Source organism: Carassius carassius, chromosome 23, assembly GCF_963082965.1.
Source record: "Carassius carassius chromosome 23, fCarCar2.1, whole genome shotgun sequence".
Lineage (NCBI taxonomy): Eukaryota > Metazoa > Chordata > Actinopteri > Cypriniformes > Cyprinidae > Carassius > Carassius carassius.
The window spans coordinates 9,684,521-9,707,613 of record NC_081777.1 but is presented as its reverse complement, the minus strand read 5'-3'; the positions used below and the strand labels follow the sequence as shown (position 1 = coordinate 9,707,613).

Genomic DNA, 23,093 nt, shown 5'->3' with positions numbered 1-23,093 from the left:
TTGCATCCACTCACTCACTTACACACACACAGCTGTTCCCCATTTGTTCGAGTATATATTCTTGTCTCACCCAGCACTCTGCCTGGCTGTATTGTTTAACCTTGCTTGTGATTTGTAGGTGTTTTTCTGGTACTCGTGTTTTTGCATCTTGGCTTGTCCACCGTCATTTGTTTCTGTTTTGTTTTTGCCATGTTGGCCTTTTTGTTCTATTAAAATATATTTCCCTGCATTTGGACCCAGACCCTGTTTCTTCCTCTGCACGGACACGCACATTCTGTTGCGGATTTCGTTGGAACTATTATTTCGTTGTTTTTTTTGTGTTTTTTGTAGACTTCTTTTAAATTTTTTAATGTACACTTAATATTGCCTTTTTTTGTTGAACTGTTAGGCCTATAAAATCAATGTCACATAGGCTATGCAATATTTTGGATATTCAGGGGAAATTGCATTCTCGTATAGGTTCCAGAGCGAAATAAGAACTTAACAGTGTTCACTTTTTAACATTTCAATTATAATCTTTTATATCATTGAATCTTCAAACTGAATAAAAAATCCAATTATGCCCTACTGTAGCCTAAGTGATTTGATCGCGTTAGCGCCTCATGCGCACATATTCATTGCAAGTGCGGTCTGTTCGCTATTAAAATAAAGAATCACCAATAAAGATATAACGTTACACAGTAAATTTAATTAATCTGTATTATGTCTGTACCATATGTCTGTACCGGCCCACTCCAGTGCTGCACGTTTTTGTTCATTATCATTTTTTTTCCCGTCGATATTGGAATGTACAGAGCCTAATTATTTTAACTTAAAATACATTGCGAATATGGAAACATTTGGATTTGTGATGAATGAGAGCGGTACATGAGCTCATACTTTCAGTTTCTCTTTACATTAGGTTTTGGCTCGTTTCTAGCTGTTCTGGGCTTTACCTGTTATACCTGTTACCATATTTTGGTTTTAGCCTATGCTGTATTTGTCCATTAACCTCCTTTAAGCATAACCTTTCTATAGCCTGACGTTTTTAAATGGGGGAGAAACGTTGCATTATTGCTATTTGCTTTACTGATAGCTATTAAAAAGGTTATTAATATTACAATTGTTATTAGATTTAAAAGTATTTATTATTTATTGGGCCTCCAATGTCAATGTTAGCTATCCACATTAAGCGTTTTAGAATGTCCCAAACCATGTCTTAAAAGCTGACTGTAGCCTATTTGAACTGGAGTCCAAGTTTAAAATAAAACTGTTCTGGGCTTATCTGCTTTCATGTAGCCTATAATTTATAAATAAAGTGTAAGTGTTTTCTTTATAGGGATAGCCTAAGGTGTGTACTGAATTTAGTCATCCAGTGTGTAACAAACGTTCATAGTCACGGGAAGAAGGAGGCAGGAACCGGCGAACATTCAAACAAAACTTTAATAATACAATATACCTAAAAGAGCACGACAGTCCTTTCTCGTGGACGACTGTCACACACAAACAGAACCAAAACCCAAAATAAAGTCTGAGCATGGTCCTCTCTCGTCCAACACTGTCATCAGTCCCTCCTCCGAAGCTCTTGCGGGACTCGATACCGGTGAATGGCGCAGGTGCTCCACCGGCCTCGCTCCGTTCCCTCGGCTCTCGTCAACACAGTGTTTTACATTAAGCGTTTTACTATGTCCCAAAACTGTGCCTTAATAAGCATGCACTGACTATTTATCCGAGTTCAAAACAAAACTCTATGAACCACTCCATTATGGACTTATGGAGCTGTATGAACCATTACAAGCTGTAAAGTAAACAGGAAGTGTTTGTCTGAAACAGGAAGCTGGTTTTGCGAGAGAACGCAAATATCTTTGCAAGAGAACGCAAATGTTTCTCGAGGGAACGCAAAGTTTCTCGAGGGAACGCAAAAGTTTTGCGAGAGAACGCAAGAAATTTTTTTTTAAAAATTTCCTCCTACCCGAATTTTTTTCACTCACTCTGATTTTTGTTCCACCAGAATGACCCTTTAGGGGCTCCATACAAAACACTGATCTATTTGGAACTACGTTCGTTTGCAAAATTGAGCAAAAACAAACAACATTATGTCACCAATTTAAGTATATATATATATATATTATTTTTTTATTATTGTTTTAATTTATTGCTTTTTTTTGTATACAATTTTTGATTAATGTGTTCATGCATCTGCAGAAAGACGGTACTATTTGTGTGATATAGATTAAGTTAACTAGGCCTGTAGGCCTAGCCAACATGAAATTATATAAATATAAAAAGCATACAGAAGCATTCTTGCCGTCTACAATTTATAATTCCTGGAATTTTAAGTTTTATAGATTAATAAAACAATGTGCATGCACTCTGTGTGTGATTTGGTGATATATAGCCTAATTGATAATGTCAGATTGCAAATCATTATCATAACACTTACCATATTATCGCAGACGATGCTGCATCGCACACCACTGACTCAATTTGAGTGGGAAATCAAATCATCCGTGGTTGTGTGCGCACTTGTTTGCAGGTGAGCAAAGGTGTTGCAAACACCAGACCACTGATTCGTCAAACCTGCTTTCCTGCCATCTGTGTTCTTCTGACTATTTTGTAGTAAGTAGCGAATATACTTATGGTAAATGAGTAAAACTATAATTTTTATTTAGGAATTGTAGTGGAGTAAAAGTAAAAGTTGGCTGAAATATAAAAACTCAAGTAAAGTACAGATACTCCCAAAAAATACTTAAGTACTGTAACAAAGTATTTTTACTTCGTTACATTGCACCACTGACCCCTGGTAACTGTTTTCATTATGTGGTCACTATTGCTTTGTCTCAGATACAGATCGCTTGACAATTATTAGTTTTTTGACCTAAATCACAGAAGCGTCCATCTATGCAGAATGTGTACTATCAAACATACACAGCGTTAGCCAATCATAGCAGTGGCCTTTTACTTCCAAGTCTGCAATCTGCCACGCATAGTCAAACAAAGTGTTCTGAGGGGCAGGACCGTCGCTAGTGGGGTGAAAAGTGGTGACGATTATAGGGGCCCACGGCTGAGGGTGGGCTCCCGGCAATCTCAACTGTCTGGCTGAGGCCAGCCTAAAAAGACGATCAAGAGAGTGGACAGGCCACTGCTGCATGTCGTCACAAAAACTTATCATTTTTACGTTTTTAAGCCTTGACACTTGCCAATGTAAATATTCAAAAGGGTTTAAAACATTCAAATACAAGATGCGGAAAAGCTCAACTGAGTAACTAGTTCCTCACACGCTGTGTTCGGTGCGCACGCAGAGAGCCATGTCTCACAGACAGCAACACTGAACCGAGCTCTCCTTTTTGCAAAGTTCTCCTCAAAGTTCCTCCTGCACCTGAACGAAGAAATACAAATCTCTGGTGTTCAGTCAAAATCAGGACAGGAAATAGCCTATAACTTCAAAAGTATGTTTTTTGAGGTAATAATCTTGATAACATTATAAGTAGACTTCAGAGAACAGTACTATCTATATATATGTTAAGTTTTATTCTATGTTTTAGCCGTTATTCCCATTCACCTCCATTAATACTGACAGACTGCAACGGTCTGTGTTAAAAATCTTTGTTTGTGTTCTACTGAAGATACAGTCACCTACATCTTGGATGCCCTGGGAGTAAGCAGAAAAACATCACATTTTCATTTTTGGATGAACTATCCCTATAATGACCGCTGAACCCCAAAAAAAAAAAAAAAAATCTTACAGGATGGCAGGGATGGAGTCATTTTGACAGCAACAGCATGGAGTTTAGGGAGCAAGAGGGAAACTGTAGTGATGAAAGGAGGGGAAATGAGTGGGAGGATGTAATGAGAGGGAATAAATCAAAAAAAAAAAAAAAAAGAACATTGCAGTATGGAACAGAGAGTGAGGAAAGAGAAGATGTGTACATAGATCCAAAAGCAGACTTGATTAATGTAGTGGTACTTGTTGTGGGAGTAGAGGAAGAGATTTGATCTGCTAAAGCTAACAAAAGGTTTTGGGAGATGAGAACTTGCTTATAGGCTGTAGTATTGAAGTGCAGATGAAGAAAACAAAGAAAATGATTAGTGCTGGAGAAATCAAAGCAGCAGAAATGGTAATAGTGGGGAGAAAAGAAGGTGGTTGTTTGGAATATGTCTCACTGTTATGAAGGAAAGAGAGAAAAACGCTTGAAGTATAACAAGTGCTAGAGGGAACACAAGGTAAGAATTAGGACCGAAACCTGTTTGGTTGAGTCTGAGACAAAGATTATGACAGAATGAATTATATTATGGATTGATGAGATATAAGAGAGCACATAATTAATCAGGAATTTGCACATGATGTTGAATTTACAAAGGAAAGAGATGGTACTAGATGTGGTGAAGATCATGAATATGGAAAATGTGGAGAGGGAGTGAAGACAAAGTACTGTTTTCAGTTCACATTGGCAGAATGTGAGTGGATAAACATTCATAAAACTAAATGTGACGCTAAATTCCAGCCCCGTTAAAAATATGTAATGCAATGATACTAAGACATTTGTAAGTGTATTTGTAAGTCTAACATAAACACCAGTACAGTCCCACATGGAAAGAACCTATATAAACATATATGTTTTAATATAGGTTTTGATATAGGTTTTTAATATATGTGACATATATACAATTGGCCGGTTTCCTATATTATATGTACATATAATTTTGTGAAATTCGACTAGAAAGGAGCTACAGCACAATGAAGTTGCAATTGTAAGTTGCAGTCTGTACTGGCTCCCTATCAAACACCGAATAGATTTTAAAATATTGCTTATTACTTATAAAGCCCTGAATGGTTTAGCACCTCAGTATTTGAATGAGCTCCTGTTACATTATAATCATCCATGTCTGCTGCATTCTCAAAACTCAGGCAATTTGATAATACCTAGAATATCAAAATCAACTGCGGGCGGCAGATCCTTTTCCTATTTGGCGGCTAAACTCTGGAATAACCTACCTAACATTGTTCGGGAGGCAGACACACTCTTGCAGTTCAAATCTAGATTAAAGACCCATCTCTTTAACCTGGCTTACACATAACATACTACTGTAATATGCTTCTAATATCCAAATCCGTTAAATTATTTTTAGGCTACATTAATTAGGTAAACCGGAACCGGGAACACTTCCCATAACACCCTATGTACTTGCTACATCATTAGAAGAATGGCATCTATGCTAATACTAGTCTGTTACTCTCTTATTCTGAGGTCACCGTAGCCACCAGATCCAGTCTGTATCCAGATCAGAGGGTCACTGCAGTCACTCAGATCCTGTACGTATCCAGACCAGATGGTGGATCGGCACCTAGAAAGGACCTCTACATCCCTGAAAGACAGCGGAGACCAGGACAACTAGAGCACCAGATACAGATCCCCTGTAAAGGGCTTATCTCAGACAACCACCAGGACAAGACCACAGGAAACAGATGATTCTTCTGCACAATCTGACTTTGCTGCAGCCTGGAATTGAACTGCTGGTTTCGTCTGGTCAGAGGAGAACTGGCCCCCCAACTGAGCCTGGTTTCTCCCAAGGTTTTTTTTCTCCATTCTGTCACCGATGGAGTTTTGGTTCCTTGCCGCTGTCGCCTCTGGCTTGCTTAGTTGGGGCCACTTCATCTACAGCGATATCGTTGAGTTGATTGCAAATGACACACTGTTTTCCTAATGAATGTTGTTCAGGTGCTTTGACGCAATGTATTTAGTTTAAAGCGCTATATAAATAAAGGTGACTTGACTTGACTTGACCATTAATAAAACGCCTGATGCTGTCGGGAGCTGACCAATTTTTTCCTCCTCAGACTTGACACAATAAATGAAACGAAATGTAATCACTTTGCCATTACATACAAAAACTGAACTATTTTAATATAGCTGAAACAGTAGTAGATTATAAGCTGTTTCGGGAGAAGGAGGGGGGGGTGGACTGAATATATTCAAGTGAGTGGCAGGGCAAACCGAAAGTTGATGCCGAAAGTCCAGCACTCTCCTTCCTTCACTGCTGTGACTACTCTTGTTTGTATGTGTTCTTTCACCTGCATTTTCCACATTTCATTTTATTTTCTTAATAACAAATGTGTCCATTCCGATGCTCAATTTTACAAAACTAATGGCTGCTGATGACTATTTGAACTGAATTCTACCAAAGTGTGCATTTGTAAGTGTTTGTTAAATGCGTAACGTTAATAACTTGAGTACATGTCTGCTTGTGTCTTAAAATAATATACAGTATGAAAATATATATATATATATTACATAAAAAACATTATAGCTTATATTTGTTTAGTACATTTTTAAATTAATGTAAAACCTAAAATAAATTGTAAAACTGAAAGTTATTATTTTTTAAAACTGTGTTCAGCATGGTGGTGAGAACCACTGGTCTAAGCCATGTAGGAAACAAAATAAAATTGTTTAAAAAGTTCAACAAACGAGAAACTTTTTCATTCTGTTACCTTTTATTGCAAAATGTCTTGTTGAAAATGGCTCAAACACACTTTTTGATAGTGCTTTATTAGATATGTGGTTAAAAAATGAAAATTAACGTCAATATATTGGTTTTATACTTATATCAACAAACTAAACATATGGAAATAAATAAATAAATAAATAATAATAATAATGATAAATGACAATGGCATGTGCAAAGGATTTGAGTGTAATCACCAGATCTTATTGGGAATATAGTAACTTCATGCAGCCGATAGCAATCGCCATATTTCAAAGTTAATTTTTACTGTTTATATAGTATTTTTTACATTTGTGTGTTTAAGTCATGTAAGTAAACTGTATATTACTTTTTCAAGCTGCCTCTGAACAATTATTACAAATAAATAAATGTTAACAATAATAAGACATTACAGTGTTTTTACATTATTATATGTTACTAAATGGACCACATTTTAAACATTTAAATGTTTTCAGTTGAAGAAAAGTTTGGAAGAGAATGTAGGGATTATATGTAATAAATAAATAAATAAATAAAAAAACCCTAGTTATTAAAATGTAGGTTATACAAGTATGATGCATTACTGTTGCCCCTTCAGGGCAAACTGCTTATACAGTACATACATTTTATAAAACTCAATTTACATACAAGTAAATCACAAAAACCATCAACACTTCTGTTTTCATTAGCCACTTCATGGTACACACAGCATGCTCAAGCTAGTGAATAGTTAATTGCTAAAATTAATAGTTTTATTTTGGAAGATGACGTGAGTCAAGTTGGCAATGAAAATACTGGATCATCTTTGAGATGTTACAGTTATTATCAGTAACTTATCTGTACTTTTTCAAAAACTGCATGCGAAAGTGCATGTCAGACTTAAAGTAAAATAATTTATGTGTAATTTTGATCTATGCATAACTGACTAATAAACTAATCAAACGTTGATCTAAAGTAAATTGTGTTGGCATATGGATATAAAGCAGATGTGTCTACTTAATTTATTTATTTATTTTAAATAATGTGACTCATTCATGTGATCATCATAAAGCTCTTTTATATTTCACTCCACCAATGACGAAGCAGTACACATATATTAGCACCTTTAACAGAACAATTTTACAGGGTATATTGTTACATCTCAAGCTATTAAAGCATAACACATTCCTTCTGTTGAATATGTAAATGAATTAAGCACTTAAAAGTTAAAAAGATTGCTGCCATGGGCCTTTGTCAGAGTCGAAGACATTTTTAATTTTACATGAATGAAAACAAGACTGTGAAGGCAGGGGTGCCACTAAGGTTTCTGGGCAGGTCCTGTAGCCAGCATAGATGCACAAACTGCTCAATAGGATGTAGTATTAAACTGTTAGTTCACCCTACTAATGCCCACACAAGGATATCTACATGGGAAGTGTCCAACATGTAGCATCACTTTCAGTTAACAAAAAAACAAATGTGTTTAAATTTAAATCTTAGAGCTTCTGCAGGCACAAAACCATATGTGAATTTATTGCTATGAATTGTATTTCATTATAAATTGCACCCAGTTGTCTTGACTTATCGAGCTTTGGAAATGACTGTTAGTTGTTTAAAAACTGTTCAGTGTGTTTCTACTTAGTCGAGAAAAAAAAATAATAATAATATTCACAATTAATTTGTATACCTTAACATTGTTACAAAACCAATACTTTTGCTTGTCTTTAGAACACAATTGAAGATAATAATATACTATCGTCATTTTTGTCAAACGTACAGTACTTGCTTAACTAGTGAAATGTGAGTAACCTTACCAACTCTTGAAGAAGCTTTAATGTGCTTGTGCATGTGTGCTATATGAATGTGCACTGATAACTGCTCATATGTTAACAAAAGCATAAATTAAATATGTTCTTAATATATAGCGTCCTCTTAAGCGTCTCTTCAGAGATTTGGATTAATACGGGTTTCTTTTACCATGTATTTATGAACTTTTTAAAGCTTGGTAATGTTGGGTGACTGGACATTCAATGGATGTACAAAGGAGCATATAAAAAATATCTTAATTTATGCTTCATTATGGTTTTTGAACAACAAGAGGGTGTGTAATTAATGACATGAATTTTTAATTTTAGGTGGACTTTAATTACCATGCCAGGTTTCATAAAATACAACACAGCTAAAACGAGAAAACTGTAGATTTCCATATTGTCCCATTAAATAAAAACTTTAAATACATATTATTGTTACACTACAATAAAGAAAATGTTTAATTACATATTGATGTTATAGTACAATGGCAAAAAGAACCACACAAAAACTGTATTAAAAAGCAAGCAGGTGTTTCACTGAAAGGAAAAAAAAAAGTATCCAGTGAAATATGACTTAATCCAGTGAAATCAGAAATTGTAAATGTATTATACTATTCATTCCCAGTGCAGCTGGTGAATTCATGGAATGTTCTACCAGAATGTTCTACACCTGGAACTCAAACATGTCTGCTTGCTTCTTGGCCAGTTTGGCCACTTCATCACGGATGGCTTTGACTAGGGCTGAAGTGGAAAGGCTACTGAGGGGGGTGTCAGGGCCGATCGGATCTCTGGGCTCTGCTAGACTCTGCTGGGACACTGCAGTGGAGGAGGAGGGTGGATTGTCTAGACCTCCCTGAATAGCCTGGCGGTGGTGCCACAGGAGAGGGCTGCCCTGAGGATAATGTGGATGAGGAAAGGCCTCTGCGTAGCCTGGTAGGGGCATCTGAAAGAGAAAACAAGTAGCATTCAACATGGCCTGCTCTCAAACAAGTCAGCTAGGGTGTATTGTTATTTCTAGTGAGTCTTGATCTGTGCTGCAGTTGACCAATTTCTACAGTTAAAAAGGGAACCAACAGACAAATGCACAAGGACGACACTCACGTTAAGGAAAACGAAAATCTTAAGGATATACTTCAAAGTAAAATTAGTGACACTCCATTCAAACAAGTTTGAATTGTGTGATGCGATCATTTTCATTAAACTATGAATTATGAAATCATAAACACTTTGAACAAGGGTCACCTTGTCACCAGGGTTGGGCATAATTCAGAATTTTAGAAAAAAGACTCCCTTTTGAGTGTAAATTGGAATTTAATTGGCCACCCCACAAGATGATTTATGTACTAAATTGCCATTCAATGATATTCAACAGTCACACAACACTCATTAGACCAACACATTAGTCCACCTTACTTGATTAATTAATAAATTAATTTAATCATTAATCTTGACAAGTTATGCATATTTATTTCCTGATATGTAGAATGCATTTCCCCTAATAATCATTAGACTTATTTATTTGAACTAAAAGCAAAACTATCAAAATATTTGACTGTTTTAATTTTGCCAAGTGGCAATGAAAAATGCACAACAAATTATTATCTAATTCATGAAAATAAATATAAACATCAAACAAAAAGAAGGAAATTCATTAGGTATTCACAATTTAATTCTGAATGGCACACAACCCTGCTCATTACAGAGAAAAGAAAGAAAGAAAAAGAAAAGTGTTTCATTTGAAGAAATGTGCTCATCTACCCTGGGAATTTGTTGTTTCCACTCAACGTCACCGATAAATTCAGTTCAGCAAATGGTTTCTAAATGACACTGGTTCTGCAAAAAGACACCGTGTGAATGCAGGCACACACAAACAGGGATAAGAAGGACAATCCAAAACGACGAGCCTTGTACCCGAAGGCAGGTCACATGATCTGACAGAATGCCCCCTAAATTCAGAACAATTTATAGAGGCACATGTGACAGACCAGTTCTGCTTCCCTTGGTTGCAGTCCATGAGGTTTATGCCACATTAAATTGTTTTAATGGTGCATGCACTGTAACATTGGGGTCTTCGGATGCAACCCAGTTTGTGAAGCAGAATTATACACATGATAAAGGACTGTATGATAACTTCATTCTTACAGATTCGGCCCACTGAGGAGGCACATCCTCAGGTTCAGGGGGATAAGACATCCAGGATGGGCTGTGGTAGGAGGAGGGTGGCGTGGAGATGAAATATCCTGTGTATCCTGGACGAGAGGCTGGGATGGCGTACACTGCTGTCATGGGGTTTCCTGTGGGACAAAAAAGGATGAGAGTTTTGTAGTGGTGGGCAATATATGCATTGTCTATGATAATACTCTAATTATAAAATGTCACTCACTTTGCAAAAAAACAAAAACACAACTGGAGAAGTGTATCTGTTTAATGTGTAATGTAGCCTAGTAGAATGCAGTATCCTACATGTGCCATCAATGGTCCTAGACAGACACAAACTAGTGTACATAGACCTGCATAAACCCATATAATCACGCACACTAACCTGAGTGGTTGGGAATGGGCTCAGTAGTGACAGGTGGGAGTGGCGCCCTGGCTTTTGGTTTGTAGGGGACGCTGTCATGCTGACGCGGCACTGACGACTCAGAGCAATGATCCTTCGGATCAAGATCAGAAGATGACCTGAAAAACCATTTTATATATGCATTGACATGGTTTCACCACCAGGTGACAGTATTGATTTACTAGTAAAGTCAATATGCTGCCTTATATATATATGCCCTAAACTTAAAAATAAATTTCTGAATTTAGTACTGAAATAAACCTCAATATGACAAATTTTGCATTTGAAAGGAATATTTCACCCAAAATCATTCATTATTTACCCTCATGTTGTTCCAAACCCATTTGACTTTGTCTAGAAATGCTGAGCATAATGTCCTGTCTGTTTTTTTTTGTGTCACTGAATAACTACTGATGCTGTCAAGCTCCATAAAGGAAAATCAGTACAAATAACCCTATAAATCTAAAGCATTGCAGACCTGCCAACCTTGGAATTTATTTATTTATTTTTTTGTGGCGGGTGGTCAGGCGTGCAGGTGAAGCGGGATTGTGGTGTTGGAGTGGGAGTAAACAGTTTTACTTTTTACACTTTTTTACTGTTTACCGTAACAGTTTAGTAAATTTTTGCAATTTATTTATTTTATTTTTATTTATTTTATTTTATTTATTTTTTTTGTTTATGCTATTTAAAAAAAATAAATAAATAAAAAGAAGAAAACTCCAGTACACTTTCATTTTAACTCCAGTACACTTCTGTATAGGGCTGGGCAATATGAGCAAAAATGTATATCTCTGTATTTTCTGGCTGATTTGCGGTATACGGTAACCTATATATCTTGGTATTTTGTATTTGGAATAGACCAAATTTTTGAGTGAGATAAGTTATAACAACAAATGACACCATGATTGACATAAATACAGAACTCGAATATTAAGCAAACATGTTTTCTTTTTAATTAAATAATGATTCCATGACAAACTTTCAGAAGATTGTAGAATATTGAACACAGGTCATATGTACTACTTTACTTGTAATTTTTCTGTCTTTTATTTATTTATTATTATTATTATTATTATTATTATTATTATTATGTTTTGTATAGCTTTTTCCACATTTATTTGTCTTGTTTGTATTGTCAACATCCTCTTGTGTGCCACGGAAGACAGAAAGTCAGTTGGGTTTGAAACGATAGTAAATTATGGGAAATATTTGTTTAATAAGTTCTGTATAAACGTGTGCATTGGACACTACCAGAACAAAAATCTAAGAATGTGGATATTTTCTGACCGCTGCAGTGATGACTCAGGAGGAGGGCCTGTTCTTGGTGGGACAGGGGGTGGAGGTGACCCAAGAGCCATTTCAGGAAGCTGAGTGAACCTGAATGCCTTTTTGATAAATTTGCTTATTAGCATATAGAATCTTTTAGCAAGAAAGATTATTTCTGACATATCAATGCATGTATATATATATATATATATATATATATATATATATAGATCAGAACTATAACTGTACCTGTTTGGCCAGGCTGCACTGGTAAGGGTCTGGTCTATAGGCTGGCACCCACTGTAGGCCTCCCTGCCCTTGACTTGTAATGCCTGGTGCACTGGTCACCACCTCTGAGTACGGGATGACTGGACCTAACCCAAAGGGACCCAGTGATGGATGCTGATGGTGGGAGTGATGGTGTCTGCTGGAAGTGGAGTGACCAGCTGAAGCTAGACTAAAGGCTTCTTCTAGCAGCAGATGCATCTGCTGGCGAACCTCATCTATGGAAGGCTGGGAACTCAGTGTTGATGTCTCAGATTGACCTTTGATTTGTCGACCACAGCCAAAATAATGGCGGCCCACCAGTCGGTCAACATCAGTCTCTTCAATAATCTCTGGCTCAGTCTGCAACAGACATAGAACAAAGAAACAAATGCACATATACAGTATTACAAACTCTAAGTCTAAATTGTGATGCTCAAAAAAAAAAAATTGGTTTACACAATAATGGTAAGTCCTTCATCTGTTACTTAAGTCATCCCAAAATTTATTTCATTTGTTGGAAAATGTCCATGTTGTTGTTTACAATACAATAAATCTTATGGCGAGCCTACCTGTGCGGGTTCAGCATTGCCGTGGAAATCGCACGAGCACTGCAATCAACTCGAAGCACGTGCTGATTGCCTACACCTGTGGCAAATGAGGAGACGCGTACTGTATATAAGCGTGCACGTCGGAAGCAAGGGTGAGCAAAAACTCCACAAGCGCCTCTAATGCTGTTGTTTCCTTGTGATTACAGAGTCCAGCAACTGACGATTGGCACGTCTGCTCTCACGCGGACACAACGCACATTTTGGAGCACAGCACCTATGCACACCGACCTCTCAGCACCAGCGCACATTAGCATTCCTGCACCCACACAGTATTGCATTTATGAGCTCAATAAATCACCCTCTGGGGATTTGTTTTTTTTCTGCCAATACCAACTTGTGTTGTCTGTTATCACTCATCCTGCCACAGTGGTGGAGAATGAGAGCAAATAAGGAGTGATTAGAGACAGAAGTAAAAAAAAAGAGGTTTGAATTGTGTTTTCTAATCGCCTACAGAGAACCACTTTCTCTATCTTACACATCCCTGAGATAGCATCCTTTGAGCTTTGAGATGAAGGAAATCATCCGTCAGCTCACCGAGATCACTGTACGACAGCAACAGTTCACTGAGCAGCTTACCGTGAGGCAGGAGAGAACTGAGCAGGTGGTCAAACAGCTGCGGGGTGCGGCCGCCCACATACAGTACCTCTACCGCATGCCCGCACGTAGTCACATCAGCTTCTCACCAAGCTCAGTGACCTGGATTATATCGAGGTGCATCTCCTTATGTTTGAAGCTATTGCCCAAAGACAGGATTGGGAGAGGGAACAATGGGCCCAACTGCTTGCACTTTTCCTGACAAGGGAGGCCAGCAGGCGTATTTCTCACTACAGCCCCGCAGGATGAGGATTATGAAGCACTGAAGGGCAAAATCCTGGCCAGGATTAGCCTGTCTCTGGTCTGCACAGCCCAGCAATTTCACCAGTGGATGTACAATGAACGAGCCCGTCCAGCCTCAGGCTATCCAGCTTACTCACCTCATCCGCCTCGGGTTATTAGCGGGCGACCAAACCACCACTTAGATAGTAGAGAAAACGGTGATCGCTGTCTGCACACTCCCGCGCTGTTATCAGAAGCTGGTGAGCATGTGCAATCCCGTCAGTCGGCCAGATTTGGTAATGGCTGTGGAACTCGTTGAGTAATCTTTTGCCCAGGATGCTGGAGAGAGAGTGGTTCCCTAGCCCCAGAGGGTGATCATGGCACAGCAACCTCCGAAGGGCACCTTCCATCCAGTGAGCAGACCAGGAGCCCCTGGCCCAGTGGACGAGCCCATACAAAAGGAACCACCATTACCAAGAGCATGCGCCTTGCTGGTCGGCTCCATTGTTTACCACACTATTCCCCACAGAGCCCCATAGCGGACTGTTCAGATTGATGGCAGGTACATTAAGGTGATTCTGGACTCAGGCAGCTCTGTTACATTAGTGCAGCCTAGAAAGGTACGACCCTGGCCAAAAGGAAAGAACGCTATTCCTATCACCTGTGTCTATGGAGATACAAGATGCATGTCTATGCGGCATGTGACCATTGCAGTAAAACTGGGAATCTGACCGCTAGAGGTGGGATCGTAAAAGATTTCCCAGTTCCGGTGCTCTTAGGAAGAGTATCCAGAGAATCGCTGCAGACTTTGGGCACAGCCGCCAATCAGCTCTACTAGCTATGGAAAGTGAACGGTAGGATGAGTGTCATGATAGCACTGCTAATGTGTATTCGGTGAGTTTAAAATATTCTATCAGTCCCCCCAGAGTGAGTTTTTTTAGAATGTTCCCCTTACTGTTTCCATGGCGACGTGCCAGGCTTGTCACGTGACACACCGCAGACATGAAAACAATGTATGACAGATGGGTCATTTTTATTTTGTTTTTCCTTTATTATTTAAAATATTCACAAATTTGCATACCAGGTCCTGAGCAATCTGATATTCCGATTCACAAATATGTGTAAATGAGTATGTTTGGCGTTTAAAAACCTTTCTAAATGATCTTGATCGTGATCTGTAATGTGAGATGGGCTCTGCCATGTTTGTTCATGCTGCAGTGCAGAGAGTCCTGTCAGTTGGATTTACAGCACATGAATTCATCAGTTTCTCAAGTAATAAGTGTCCGGTAAATTGGGGGAAGAATAGAGCGAACCTTATAGTTACTTACGCAATGTGTATCTGATAAGAATAAAACATTTTCAAACTCTAAATGTATGGTTTTACTAGTACTTGTGTGTATTTAAATGTCTGAAACCTAAAATATGCATTATGTGGTTAAGAACACTGCATAGATGTGATAATATGACAAGAGCAGTGCACATCTGTTTCTGGCTCAGTGCCAGTCAATGCACGAAACCACAGTTTGAGTTTGGCAGTTGCGTTGCCCAGTGGCGGTGGGAGGAAAATATGTTATTAGTCATGCCCCGGACCAAGACAGAGACGGAGATGGAGTTGGCACATTCGCACCCGTTGACGGGTCACCTCAGCATATTCAACACGTTGCAACAGACAAGAGATTGTTTCCACTGGCCGGGATTGGATGCAGATGTGAAGTGCTTTTGTCAGTGAACCAAGTCTAGTATCTTAATGCAAAAGCATGATTAAAATTTGAGACCTGATGGAAAAAGAAAACTATGGCTTCAGAACACTTCAGAACACTATAGCATTTGAATTGTATGAACTACTTTTATAATGGTTTATGCCGTTTTAGTTGTTTGGCAGACCCTGTTCACCATATTGAGAAGATCAACATTTTATCTCCTTTTGCGTTGCACTGAAAAAAATAAAAAAAATAAAACATAAATAAATAAATAAATAAATAAATAAATAAATAAAATTTTAATTTAAATGTATGCATTTAGCAGACGTGCATTCAGGCTATCAATTTTTACCTATCATGTGTTCCCGGGGAATTGAACCCCCAACCTTGCGCTTGATAGTACAATGCTCTACCAACTGAGCTACAGGAACACTGTATATATATAATAATAATAATAATAATAATCATAATAATCATAATAATACAGGAGGGCATACAGGTTTAGGAGCATATAATGGGAAATAAATGATGACAATTGTAATTATTTTAATGATTCCTTTTGGCTTATCAAAAAATATTATCAGCTGCAACATTATGGAACTAACACAATTTCAGCTCTAGAGGGAAAAAACAAGCAAACAAGACATACAGGAAATTTCAGTGCTGTTCTGTGATGTTCTGTGATACTACCACAATCCTGCCAAGATTTTGAAATGATTAGTCAAGTCTGACAGGCCAGAACACACAGCAAAGACAAGTCAAGAAAAAAAAAAATGTTTACAATCACTCCAACCTGTTCTTACAGCAATTTAAATAGATACAAGACAACAAATATTCTAAATACAACAGAAGAAAGAAAGAAAGAAAGAAAGAAAGAAAGAAAGAAAGAAAGAAAGAAAATATGTAAGCTAAATGATAACATCTTAAACATACTGTATAGTATACATAGAGTTTTGTACATATAACTCAGTAAGTACTGGTTTTCTGAGTTAAGATGAAATTAATTTTCAGTTTGCTGGAGATGAAAAAAAGGAGATTAACTCCTTTTGTTTTTGTATGGAAGTAGAATGGTTTAGAATAACAAGAGGGTCAGTAAATTAAGACAGTTTTAACATAAAATGTCTTATAAAATGTCAATGGTTTTTCAGCAATCCGCAGGTAAAACTATCAAGATTAAAATGAATGAATGAATGAATGAATGACGTGACAAGATTTATTTTGATAAGCTACACCTGCACACTGCCTGTTCAAACAACAGCCCTACCATTTTGAGATTCTTTGTGAATCAGGTACTTTTCCTGTCCATCCCAAAATTATGTTCATAACCTGACCCATGAGTTTTCATTGAAACAAGTGAATTCTGTGCTGGTAAAATGAAGACACAACAAATGCTAATTATCTTCCAAATTGCTTATGCAATTATGAGTCTCTCATGTGTCTCTTTCTATCGAAAACAAACAAATACTCATAAAACACAACATAATAGCAGAAATAAACGGTGTACAGTCTATTCTAATTCAATCCTGGTTGTCTTAAAAATGTGGGAGGTTTGTTTATTTATCAGACCTCTGTGGTGCACAGGCCCAATGAGAAAGAGCTGCAGTGATTAAAGACTGCAATAACCCACCAACCAGATGAATCTGTTTATTTTGTCTTTTTCTCTCTTTTTCCTCTCCCACAATCCATTTGTCTGGAATACACCAGACTCAGAGAAAGAGAGAGAGAGAGAGAGAGAGAGTTTGCAGGTATTTATTGAAACAACACTTGAACTGAACAGGTAAGTATTGAAAGGGAGAGACAGTAACTGATGAATAACTGGTGACAATGGTGAGAGTCCTGAGTCCCAGCATCTTTAATCACTAATGGTAAAGTGTCCTTTTCAGTTGTGAATGCTGTAAATGAATGCTGTGCCAGAAGCTATTTGTACACTTTAAATGGTATCACATCTGGTGTTAAAGTACAATTTTATTTTGAGAGGCATGGAAGGATATTGTCTCCACCTATAGAGAGGGTCTGAAAGCTCCAAAAACAGCATATATCCAAGAAATTAAGCCAAACTTATTTAGTAGCCAGAATGACAAAGAACAAAGCTATGACAGATCCTGATATTCCCTCACAGCAGTTAAGTTTAGGTACGGTAGGGTTAAAGAGATAGTCCCCTTATGTACTCCCCTTTATGTACTCATCCTAAAGCCATCATATTTATATGACTTTCAGACAAATACAATCTGAGTTATATTATAATTCCTGGGTAAGCTTTATAATGGCAGTAAATAGGTGTTCAGATTCTGAAGTCCCATAAAGTGCATCCAACCATCATAAAAAGCACTCCACATGGCTCTGGTGAGTTAATGAAGGCCTTCTGAAGCAAACCAATGCATTTGTGTAAGAAAAAACATCCACTTTTAAAACTAATCTCTAGCTACCACTAACTGTCATACACGCGTACACGAGAGAGTGCCATTCCAGCAGATAGCATAGGACATAGGTGTCACCATTTGTGGGCAGGCTCTAGCACGATTAAGATCCTACTGTACCTTAATCACTATCAGTTTATTTGTGTTAATGAAGATATGTCAGATCACACACAAGTTCCACAGGCATCAGTATTCGGCCCCCTGCTTCTTTCATTGTATAATCATCCCCTGGGCAACATTGTCAGGAAACATGGAGTCATTTTTCATCCCCAATGATATTCAGCTTTATACTGTCTCAAATTAGTGCATAGGTTTAACGTTATTTGACATACAGAAATGGGATAATGAGTCCCTGAAGATGGGGGACATTACTATTTTGTGTGGACACTACATTGCATCTCATCGTTGTAAACTGCACCAGAATTGCCATTTGATGCAGATGTTTCCCTAAAGTTCTACCAAGACACTTGCAACTTCCCAAACACATTTGAGTGGGACACATGGTTATACATGGTTTTCCACTGCAAGGATGATCAACTGTCCTTTGAAGTTATATATATTGCAATTTGCATGTATTGTTAATTTCGTTATATAAACATTGTGAGTACACAAATTGATGATACATTTCAGTGCTATAGAAATGCATTTGACTTTACAATATGAGTAATAAACTAGTTACCAAAGTTTGTAGAAAACTTGCCCCATTTGAGCATTCGGTCCCACTTTATATTAGTTGGCCTTAACTACTATGTACTTACATAAAAAAATAAGTACAATGTACTTATTGTGTTCATATTGTATTGTAAAATCCTTTTGCTGCTATTGAAGTGGGCAGTGTTGTGCCAGTTCATACTTAAAAAGAACTAGCTCAAAGTTCAGTTCACAGAGATGATAATGAAATAGTTCATGTTCATAGTTCATTTTTTTTTTAAATGAACTAAGTTCACATATCTAAAAACGAACTAGTTCACGTTCATTTGTTAAATTCTTTTTAAGATAGGCCACTATCTTACTCAATAGAACCTCTTTACCATCCATTACCAGCTGCAAATCACTGCCACTCCAAAACTAATCAAAATTATTGTACCAATAAACAAGAGACAATTATTATAGCCAGGAGAAAAATAATGTTGAGATAGAGAATATATTTACCCCTTAAATAATGTAAATTAATGCACATTAATTTAATTCTGAATTTTGCACACACAAGTTGAAAGGCATTTGTTCAAATCAAGTTCACGGATAATTGTGCGTGCATTTATTAGCCTAATAATTATGATACTAAAATCCTAACAAATAGGCTATACTATGTACAAAATATCAGATGAGCCCATAATATGAACGGTTAAGCATTTTCCTCCCATAGAAAACCATTATAAGAACGCTTAATGTGGCTTAATGCAGATTAGAATGTCCCCTTATTATGTCGAAATAACAAGATATCGATACTAGGCGATTTTTGCTTGTTTGGGATCTGACTGTCCAGCGTATTTGAAAAAGTTAAGCAAACTTTCCTGTCTTTTTGACATTTTCCCCCTGCGTGAAACGATCGAGGCTAACATCAATCTCAACTAGTACAACAAGCGCGCAAGTCATGTGTCACAAACATTGAACACTACACAAACAGTAATTTTTTTTTTCATTTAGGCAATTAATTTTAGTGACACAGGAGGTGCTGGATCCAATGTCGGAGGTGACGGAACATGTTCCGGCTCAAATTAAGCCCTTGTAAAACCTGACTTTTCAAATGAGCGTGAACGTGAACTGCGCGTTCTGTTCATTCCTGCCGGAGTGAGCGCCGCTCTCGTTCACGTTCATTGTATGAAAAGTGATTCGTTTAGTTCAGCGTTCAGCGAAAATATGAACGGGTTCAGTGAACGTCCGCATTCTTCCTTGATGTCACAAAAGTGAAGCCATCACGCCACCATAAAATATTCTGTTGAATTAACTGGGAATTTTACAATTTTAATGATAAAACATCACATAAAGAGTCAACAATAAGTAGTTATTAGTTTAATTTTGGGAACTTCCCCTGCGTATTGAAAAGTTAAGTACTATGTTCATTAAAGTAGCGAATATCAGATTAACATGATAAACAAAAGACGGATGACATCCGCAAAATATTTCTGTCATTAATTACTCTCGTGCCATTCCACAAGATCTTCGTTCATCTTCAGGACATGAATTAAGATATTTTTGATGATATCCAAGAGCTTTCTGACCCTGCATAGACAGCAACAGAACTACCATGTTCAAGGCCCAGAAAAGTAATAAGGACATCATTAAAATAGTCCATGTGGCATCAATGGTTCAGCCTTAATTTCATGAAGCTACGAGAATATGTTTTGTGCACAAAGAAAAGAAAAATAATGACTTTATTTAACAATATCTTCTTTTTAGAATGCAGTATGAACAATCCAGTCATTATATACATCAGGGGAATTTGGGCCTCTTTGGAAATCTGCTACTGGAATTCTATAAACTGGATCATTAGATGGTGAAGCTAATCTAAAATTCTTATGATGGTTTACTTAAAAAGTATGTTCACACAGGTTTCACACAGGACACAGTCTGTTTCTTTCTTCCTTCCTGTGCATCAAATGTGAGATGTGAAGTACTTGTACAAATGATGTGGTGCAGTGTACCACATAAAACAATCCTTCTTATAGCATTAATATGAAGATCTGCAGTAATTTAGCCAACAGCAACTAATTCCCACTCCAATCAATAGAATTAAAGATATTTCTCACACAGAGTCAGAATCCACATTACATACAGGAGCACAGATGAAAAGAGTTGAACCCACAAGAGTATGACTTATAAAATATAGACACAGACAAAACTATGTGCTTTTTTTAATACTGCATGCGTAAAGAGGAGAGTTTTTCACTCACTCTGAAAGTAATTATTTTTATGTTGAAAATAGATAAGCCATTTCAAATGTAAGCATGCTTAAAATTGCTGAGAGTTGTACATAGTCAGCATGTGAATTTCATTTAATAAGATCTAAAACACGAATGCATGTGTGCCACTGACTTTGCGCTGTTAATGTCACATGTAAGCTTCTTGCTTAGAAGCTTTATTTATGTATTTACAGTAAAGAAATAAGAGGTGGTCAACATTGAATCCATTCTTTATGGACATTTGCAAACCAAACCATTGTGCTTCTGTTTCCATCATGATGAACTTATGATTATTCTTCCAAATGACCTGCACTTGTTTTTGTTAAAATAAATAAATAAAATAATAATAATAAAAAAAAAAATCCTGAGTAGACTAGCAGCAGCAACTAACCAAGCATAACACAACCCAACCAAAACTCGACCCAATTACAGGTAGCTAATGCCTCACAAAATCATTTTTAACTGTCCTGTGTTATATTTCTAAGCATCTGGCAGATGCTTTTATCCAAAGCCATAACCTTGCTGTTCCCGACACCATGCTCTGCAAGCTGGGTTTTTGAGGCCTTCCCATTTTTGCTAATGTTTTATGCAGCTTTTCATTAACAACACTCACATCATAGCCACTGTTACGGATCCCTTTTCTGGGTCTCTCTCTCATGACCAGAAGATCCATCTCTGTTCCTCCAGGACTGTTTAGAGACTGTCTGCTGCGATTTGTGGGGTGACTCAACTGAGAGGGTCTGAAACCATCACACACACACACAGAGACAGAGAGATACAGAGTTTAGAACAGTAACATCAGTAACATCGGAACACATAACTATAACTATGTAAGGCCTATGTATGTGTCCGTGTATGAGTCTGCCATGTCCACTGAAATAGATTTTTATGTTACACAATATTTTTTATTAATTTATTGGGCTGCTCAGTAGAGTGCCATATTGCTCCATGCTGCATATGCAGTAATCAGAAAAGAAACATTGCTTCAGAGAAAAAGAAGGTTACATTTTGATTAAATTTAGATTATATATTTTAAAAATATATTAATAAAGTAATTGATTATCCAGTAAGTAAGAGCATGAAAATATGTTACATGCGTTAAGTGTAATGAGTATAGGAGTTATATGAATATATAATAATATGAGTTATTCAGTATAGACTCAGTTCTAAAAAAAAAAAAAATAAATAAATAAATAAAAAAAAAACATTGTTTAATAAAATAAACCTTTTTAAAACAGCCAACTCTCCATGATGCTCTGGTGTCAAGATATGGCAGGGGCCCTCAGCATATTGACCAATAGTTGCTGTTTTAATCTGTTCTAGCTTTAAATTTGTATCATATCAAAGTTAAACTTGTCATCGCAACATCAATCACATACCAATTTTTGGCCAGGTAATGCAGCTCTGGTGTGATGAATTTACAATGAAATAAAATATGAAGACATTTTTCTAACAAAAAACTAAAAAAAATATACACATTTTTAAGATCTTCACAGTAAGAAAAACTCTGCTCTGAGAAAAATCATCTGGGAGCTGATAAGAAATACTTTAATAAGCACAAAGATTGAGCCGCTGTGTAGGCAACTTCATCAGATTACATCATGAGTCCTGTGTCAATGCAATGAGCCAGTTAGACAGCAGATCATTTTAAAGCAGAGGTTAGCTTTTTCACACAGAAAACACACCAAAAATAGCTATTAAGAGGTCACTGGAGATGTAAAAGTTTAAATAAATGTCATCATGAATTTTTAAAATCCATCAAGTTAAGTTCAGGGTACGGGATTTGGTTCAATTTTTTTTTTTTTTTTGTATGCTGGTATTAAGTCCCAAAAGCAATCACTAAGTTAAAAAGTGAAAATTTTATTTTTATGTATTCATATAATCTGTGGAAGGCATAGGACCATATAATGTTTGTCCAATCGAAATGCTCGGTCCAAACATTACAATAGGCTGTCATGCATGCCTACCAAATATGTAGTTTATACCTCTGTGCACCCTGTTTGCACAGACTTGATGCTTCATCAGCACATTCCAGTGAGAAAGAAAGATGCTATTATTGTGATATTATGCATTTTGTACTGTATTGTTTTCTCAGCGGCAAATGAGACATGAAGTAATCTGACAGCATTGCATTCAATCCTCCACCAACGCCATCTCTCATCATGTACTGTAGCAGGTTAGTCTCTGGTCTGCCTGAGTGCGTTCATAAGTGATTATGTAGCGAGGGTGGGGATCTTGCTTATAAAACTAGCTTGCTATTGCTAGCCTTTCCAAAATCTCCTTCCCCACCTTTAAAGGACC

At 37.1% G+C, this 23,093-nt stretch overlaps 1 protein-coding gene and 1 long non-coding RNA gene across 3 annotated transcripts in view; one reads left to right on the top strand and one right to left on the bottom strand.

Annotated features, from left to right (window-relative positions):
* Positions 1-23,093, top strand: part of LOC132101326 (uncharacterized) — a 963,607-nt gene that overhangs the window by 539,119 nt on the left and 401,395 nt on the right. The window lies entirely within an intron of this gene.
* The window catches only part of kiaa1549lb (KIAA1549-like b), a 119,899-nt gene continuing 104,187 nt past the window's right edge, over positions 7,382-23,093 (bottom strand). Inside the window, exons 17-23 of one of the 2 annotated variants that reach the window (XM_059506196.1) lie at positions 21,406-21,532; positions 12,331-12,708; positions 12,103-12,200; positions 10,798-10,934; positions 10,398-10,549; positions 10,014-10,088; positions 9,060-9,198 (exon numbers count right to left, since the gene is read on the bottom strand). In XM_059506196.1, coding sequence (XP_059362179.1) covers positions 10,059-10,088; positions 10,398-10,549; positions 10,798-10,934; positions 12,103-12,200; positions 12,331-12,708; positions 21,406-21,532 — 922 coding nt within the window. In that variant the 3' untranslated portion in view covers positions 9,060-9,198; positions 10,014-10,058. Of the gene's footprint in view, positions 9,199-10,013; positions 10,089-10,397; positions 10,550-10,797; positions 10,935-12,102; positions 12,201-12,330; positions 12,709-21,405; positions 21,533-23,093 lie in introns of both variants that reach the window. The other variant, XM_059506195.1, reaches the window with a different exon arrangement.